Raw genomic sequence first — 7,618 nt, 5'->3', positions numbered from 1 at the left:
TTTCTTTTTTTTCTTTTTTCTTTTTTAACATATGCGAATCATGTCCATGATTTTTTTCATATTGCTGAGTTCATATTGCTAATGAGATAAAAGTCACCAAGTGTCATCTATTTTAAAAATAAATCACTCAAAAGTTCATCTTATTGCATTTAATTACAAATACAATGTACTTAAGCAGCGAAAACGTTACATTTAATTTGCACTTACGTGTGTTCTTTTAAAGTATGTTTTTCTGCAATAAGTACACTTTATGAAAGTTATTTTCACAAGGGGAGGCAAGTTTTATTATGGATGGATGTGCTTTATTTGACTACTTTTAGACTGTTGAACAAAAACACCCACCGCCATCATAAAGCTTGGAAGAGCAAGACCATTTTTAATATAACTCTGATTGGATTCGTCTGAAAGAAGAAAGTCATATACACCTAGGATGCCTTGAGGATGAGTAAAACATGGTTAGGTTTACCCAAAAATGAAAATTAGTCCCTTTAACACTGTTGCATTTCAAATGAATTAATTACTGCTCAATGGTCTCAATCTCAAAATATGATTAAATCAAGCTACAGGTTAATACATCATCAGATATGCAGATAAACCACATCTACCACAAATAAAACACATCTGTCCTTACTGTGCGAGTTGATTAGTTAATTATACCACAGCAATCTAGAATGCTTGATTCTGTCTGACAGATGTTCTGGTGATAGATTCTTTTTTCCTGATACTTATAAAGCAAATAACAGAATAAAAGTAATTAAAGTAATTAAAATTACAATGTCACTATTGTGTCACTATTGTCACTATTATTAATTCATAATTTGTAATATTACTACTGTAAGTGTTGCACAGAAGCAGGTAATTCAAAATAATTACTCTATTAGTATATTTATTACTCGATATTAGTATAATTACTAATATCTGCATATCAATAGTTTAAGCATCTGTTAGAAGTCCTATATACTTTGAATTACCTGCTTCTGTGCAACACTTACAGTAGTAATGTAATTTTATAAAATGACATGTTTGAATCAATAAAGGAGGCTTGGATTTAGAGTCTTATTACTATTTTTTCCATTAAAGAGTCAATTTTTATCTCTGTGTCATGCTCCCTGTTTGTGTTGCCTGTCTTGTGTGTGGAGATTTGTATTACTTCCTGCCATCGGTGCCAGTTGTAATCAACTTGTAGTCCTATTCTTCCATTGGTCCCCTTGATTGTTAGAATCTCTGTGCATTCATAGCCCTGTGTTTCTGTCAGTCTCGGTCAGTTGTTGTCTTTGCTAAGTTGTAGTGTGTAGTCCTTTGCCTAGTTCTCCTTGTGCTCTGGTTACCTTTCCATGCTCTGGATTACCTCTTTTTTTTAAGTACTGCCTCTGCTCTTCCATTGACATGTTGCACTCAGCAATTGACTTCCAGTTTTAACATTTGTATAAGCAATTATGATTACCTGAATAAATGTTATATTAACTTATTTGCCTTTGTCAAAAACTTACATTTAACCAGACAGAGAGTTAGAGAGCGCACTGTTATGAGGTTAATAATGACTCATAATTTATGCGTGAAAATGCACAAATTTGTGTCTATGAACAGTTAGAATATGAAACAAAACAACAATAAACAAAAAAAAAACAATTTTTCCCCACTTCTGGAAGTAAACCAAACTATATACAATTTCTGTGATTGCTGTGGTGTTGATTGTTGCTGATGGTGTAATGTACTCACTTGAGTATCTTCAGCTCACACACAGGATTCTTCAGTCCCTCACAGATCTCTTTGAGTCCTGAGTCCAGCAGATGACTGTTGTTCAGGTTCATCTCTTTCAGGATGGCTTTGGAGGAGAGAACAGTAGCTAGAACTGAACAGCTTTTCTCTGTCAGCTCACAATTATTCAGCCTGAACATAATAAAAGAGTATTATTTATCATCAGCACATATTCATTCAACACACACCAGATCAACAGCTCTTCATATCTTCTCACACATATGACTGACAGACTTTAATAATGAATAAACACAGAAGTTATAATGTATAAATCATATTCGCTCACTTGATTTTCTCCACTTTGCTATGAGAGTCCATCAAAAGAGCAGATAGTTTCTCCCCATCCAGATCTCCTAATTTATCTTCACTCAGATCCAGTTCCTTCAATATTAATGGATTTGCACCCAGAACTTCAGTGAGATAGTCACACGCTTCCTGTGCAGCAGGACTTCTCAAAAATCTAGGGGAGAAAAGCAGAAAAGAAGTTTAAATAAGTTTTTTCATAATTTGATGCTTTTGCAGCTTCCATCAATCTCATGGAATCAACTCAACAAACACAAAACATTCACACATTTGATGAAACTGTTAGTTATGACAACAAGCTCTAGTTTGACCAAATACTGTATCTTACCCCAGGCTGAATTTAGTTGTGGCTAATATGCTAAACTGCGATCTCATGACAATGTGTCATAAAATAATTAAATTGAGAAATTAGTTCAAATAAGACAGAACATTTTGAAAATAAATCAGTATGACTTACCTTAAAGATGTTATCATGCAAACAACATATATTTTCAGAGACATTACATTAAAATATTAGGTTTCAAACATCACCCATAGAACTTTATGCTATGCTTTAATTATCAAATTTTGATCACATTTATTTTCATAGTTTTGATTACAGAAATTGATAATATTTTGTGCTGCTGCAATACAAAATTAAAAACAGATTTGATGGCTGTTAAATTATTTTCAGATTAGTTTAGAGAAACTAATGTCTAATCAGCTGAGAACAGTTAATTAATTTAGACAAAATTAATGATGTAATGTTTTGGCAAGGCTTGTGTCAAACATGTGAAATATAGTTGACAATTAAATAAACATGAACTGAATTTTGTTATATTTATTTTCCCTTAATTCCAATTCCTCTCTAATTCCTAACCCCTGTCGTTTTATACAGCTGATTTCACGTTTGTAGTTCAGTTTTAAATATTTAAAAGTTTTATTACCTGATGGTCTTTAATTTACAGTTTGGATCCTGTAGTAAATCACTGAGCTGCTCCACTCCTGATTGTCCAGGATCATTTCCTGTGAGATCCAGCTCTATCAGGTGTGAAGGGTTTGATCTCAGAGCTGAAGCCAGAGCTTTATAACCTTCTTCAGTAATACTGCAGTCTGAAAAGCTATAAAAAAGTTGCTATTTATTTTTCCACATGAAACAGATTATGAACAATTGCATTTTCTACACAAATATAAATGAGGCGCATATAGATTAAATTCATATTAAAATGAAAACACTATAAATCAATCCTATAAAATCTTATTAAACTGAATTTCTCATTTACATTTTAATTCACAGTGAAGCATTTAATAAAACTTTTTTGTGTAACTAAAATTGTAGCCTTAAAAATATTTCAGAATTTTTCAAGACATTTTATCTAATCAAATGAACACTAATACATGTATTTTCACATGTATAAATGTAGTTGAATGAAAATACACACTTTAGTTTCTCCAGAATGCACGGTGTATTTTTCAAAAGAGGACAGATTTTCTCAATTCCAGTGTTTCCTAGTTTATTCCCACTCAGATCCAGCTCTTTCAGGTTTGATTTAAATGCTGAAGTCAGAGCAGCACAACCTTTTTCTGTAATGTGATTATTACTCAGCCTGCAGAGAAAGAAAACAAATACAGGAAATATTCTTCAGTTTATTTACAAACCTTTAATCCTTTGGGGTCTGAGGGGTGTAGTATTTGGACCAATCCGACACACAATTTTTCATTAGATTTAACAAATCAATGATTCATTAGATTAACAAATAATCACAGACCCCTCACCCAATAAACATACTGGGTGCCAGGATGTTTGTGAAGGACCACAGACCCCTGATTACCACGGCAACCAGGACACCTCAGCCAGATCAGATAAACTTCACGACCTAAAAGTATGTAGAGAGAATTTTCCCCCTACTCAATTCTCTCTAAAACAGACAAATACTGCTATAGGAAACAACTTCTTTCAATAAATCATAGACAGATTTTTCTTTGACCGTCCTATCACATACTCAGGTCATTGTGCATATTATTACTGTTCTTGTATATTGTCTTTTGTATTGTATACTGTTTTATACATGCTTATGATAGAACCCCTCGTTCACATAACCTTAACTATACAATGTTTGGTCTCTATGAATTCATCTTCGGATGATCTATTTGATGTTTATACCAATGCAACATATTAGTGTTCTAAGAATCTTTAGTAGTTTTTGCATCAACCCCAGTCGAATCATAATATGCAAAATACCATGGTCTAAGACAAAGAGTCGTAAAACTCTTGTGCACAAATTACATGAGTTTCTGATTCTGCCTTGCAAATTAATGTCCCTTTACGATTTTGATCCTTGCTACATGCTCCTATGCATTAATACTCTATGGAAGTATTTTCTGTGGCCACGAAAATATCCTTTCCTAGAGTTGATATAAAATTACACTGAATGTTCGCTGGACAAACAGATTAGATGATGGAATTTAATTTAAGAAATTTAATTCTGCTACAGTTACTACTGGCTGGCTGATATAAATAATTGTAATCATAATTAATTATATACATTTCCCTTTTGAGCTAATTTGCTACAGGGGGTTTTTGGGGCCCTGGAGAAGTTTTGACATGCCCTGACATTTGTGCTTTTTTCACTTGCTTATGAACATATAAATGGCTAAAGTCTAATAACACTGTAAACAGCACAGACTGGGCTACAATAATATGTGAGCAGCATGTATGTACATGATTGTGTTTTTGAGAAAGCAATGTTTATGCATGGTTAGTGAAAAACTAATATTTTAAAGTCACTGAAATAAGGCCATAAAACACATACAGAACATTTGTTCACAAGACTTTTGAGAACTGGATCTTGTAGCCTTGAGTTTTTGTTTTTTTTTTGCTTCAAAATGATGTGAACAAATATGACAGATTTAATTTGAACCAGGCTTCATCTGCTGCAGGACTCAAAAACCTGCAGAAGGGAAGCTGAAGCAGGATACAATTCAGTTCACAACTAAAACTGGTGTAATGAAAATATTCAGCAGTTGGTGCTAATGAAACCCATTTTACATGATTTACATGATTTTTCTTATACGGAAATACTATTTATTATAAATAATTCAAATTAATATAATTTATTTTGTATTATTTCATCACGTCTCACCTCAGTGTCTTCAGTTGACAGTTTGGATCCTGTAGTAAATCACTGAGCTCCTTCACTCCTGATTGTCCAGGATCATTTCCTGTGAGATCCAGCTCTATCAGGTGTGAAGGGTTTGATCTCAGAGCTGAAGCCAGAGCTTTATAACCTTCTTCAGTGATACTGCAGTCTGAAAGTCTACAACAGGAATGAAAATGTAAAATTCAGATGATTAATCAGTTATCAGTTATTACTTTTCCTGAACAAAATAAATCCATAAAAAGGAACCATTCTGGCAAGTAAAACATCTGAGTGGTTTAGGTGTGATCGCGTAAACAGGAACACTTAAATATCCCATTGAATCTTTTATGGTTAATGGGGTCTGTTGAAGGTTAAGATGTAAGTGCCTGTTTTGATTATGTGGTATTCTTTCTTGATCGTGATCCTTTTCACATCTATCACATCTTGTGAGATCAGTTCTGCAGTTATTTTGTTTTCCTCCATATTCTTTAACATTCTAGAACAGATAATTACTTTACTATTATTTAGAGATGGACTATGAAAGTCTTCATAGCCACATCAGCAAGCGTATTAGCACACAGTAGGTTTTCAGCTTGAACATTCAACAAGGATGTGACTTCCTGATATCCTTCACTGTCCCTGCTGTTCCAGAAATACCTCTCTGTAAAGTGAATGCAGATAACTTGGAAAGCAGAACATAAGAAACCCGGGACTCCAGAAGAGTAAATCCCTGCCAGTAATAATTTTTGGAAGAAAATTTGTTGTTGTTATTTCTGAAGTCACAATTTAAATCTTGGTCCAACAATCTTCTTTTTGTGGTTTGATTTTTTTGACATATTTATTATAGTTTTGTTTCATCATTGCTACTGCACCTAGAAGCCCAACATGTGAATCCACAAAACTGCGGACAACTACATTTATGTAAATTAAATAAATATATAAATAACATTTGTTGCAAAATGTGAGGAAAATCTGTAACCACATATCAGTGGTATAAATTATTTGAGTAAATGTAATTAGTTACTACACTTCATTATCTTTTTGGCTACTCTGTATTTTTACTAAGTATTAATGATATTAGCAACTTTTACTCTCTACTTAACTAAATTTTTTAATGAGCATACTGCAATAAAGTGGTGGAACTATGATGTCACTTTGTAGGCGAAAACCCGGGAGCGAGTTAGCATTTTAACACGTCCGGTTCCATCGTCCCTGAGTCAATGTTTTTTTTTAATGAGATTTCTGTTAAATCCCTTACATAAGGTCCATGGTTCACACAAGCTCAAAATACTTTCACATTTTATTCTATGACATAAAACACACCAGTTTCACCACACTCGTGATTTTTTTAAGCTTTTACATTTCTTAAAAAAGACGGTTGCTAACAAGTTGCTAAATGGGACTACAGGCGCTGTCGGAGACATTCAATGTCATCACGCCGAACAGTTTATCAATTTACAGTATTTTCCAGTTGTAGTATAATTTGTAATACAATTAATTTTAGAATAACCAACGAATACTTTCACACATTTTATATTGTTGTTCGACAATATATATATATTTTTTTTTTTGCTTTGCCAAAATTGATAAGACAAATAAGAATAAGACAAAATTGCTCTGTTGGCTGTGGAGTCAAGACATTTACAAATATGATTAAAAGATGAATATGAGACAAAACTACAGAATGTCACATTTTATTATTAGCCGTTTCAACACATACATGTTTTACCAAACAAAAACTTTTAGAGTTCATCCCATTCATTGATGTGAGCATAAGTATTGGGACAGCTGAACATAAGGCAGATATAAAAGATTAAAAGCTATTATTTAGTTGCAGATCCCTTGCGCACAATCACAGCAAATAAGTTATTGCTCGTTTTGGGGAGTTTCTGCCTTTACTCTCCTCTTCGGCTGGTGAAATTCATGTTCAATCGGATTTAAATCTGGAGATCGACTTGGGCAATCTAAGACTTTCCATTTCTTTGCCCTTATAAATTCATTGACTGAACTGGCAGGGTGTTTTGGGTCATTGTCCTGATGCAATATGAAGCACTTCCCAATTAATCTGGTGGCATTTTCTTGAATATTGGTAGGCAATATGGTTTTGTACCATTCCAAATTCATTCTGCTACTTTCATCATACATTAAAATCCCATGGCACTTCTCGTAAAAGAGTAGGGGTGTAACCCCGGTGTCCTGGCCAAATTCTCTCTACTGGCCCTTGTCTATCATGGCCTCCTAATAATCCCTATACACTTGATTGGCTCTATCACTCTCTCTCCTCTCCACCTGTAGCTGGTGTGTGGTGAGTGCACTGGCGCCGTTGTCCTGTGGCTGCCATCGCATCATCCAAGTGGATGCTGCACACTGGTGGTGGTTGAGGAGAGACCCCCCCCCACATGATTGTAAAGCACTTTGGGTGTACAGCAATACACAAT

At 34.0% G+C, this 7,618-nt stretch overlaps 2 protein-coding genes across 2 annotated transcripts in view; both read right to left on the bottom strand.

Moving 5' to 3' along the window:
• The window catches only part of LOC306874613 (uncharacterized protein), a 308,235-nt gene that overhangs the window by 163,795 nt on the left and 136,822 nt on the right, over window positions 1-7,618 (bottom strand). The window contains exon 28 of the mRNA XM_079424761.1: window positions 1,720-1,890. Within this exon, the coding sequence (XP_079280887.1) occupies window positions 1,720-1,890 (171 nt within the window). The remainder of the gene's footprint in view (window positions 1-1,719; window positions 1,891-7,618) is intronic.
• Window positions 2,041-7,618, bottom strand: part of LOC306874572 (NACHT, LRR and PYD domains-containing protein 3-like) — a gene marked incomplete at its 3' end in the record, with an annotated part of 49,784 nt that continues 44,206 nt past the window's right edge. The window contains exon 11 of the mRNA XM_079424721.1: window positions 2,041-2,218. Coding sequence (XP_079280847.1) covers window positions 2,041-2,218 — 178 coding nt within the window. The remainder of the gene's footprint in view (window positions 2,219-7,618) is intronic.

Source organism: Barbus barbus (assembly GCF_936440315.1).
Source record: "Barbus barbus genome assembly, chromosome: 9".
NCBI classification, from domain to species: domain Eukaryota; kingdom Metazoa; phylum Chordata; class Actinopteri; order Cypriniformes; family Cyprinidae; genus Barbus; species Barbus barbus.
Note: the sequence above shows the minus strand (reverse complement) of the source record. Positions and strands in the feature narration are given on the sequence as shown.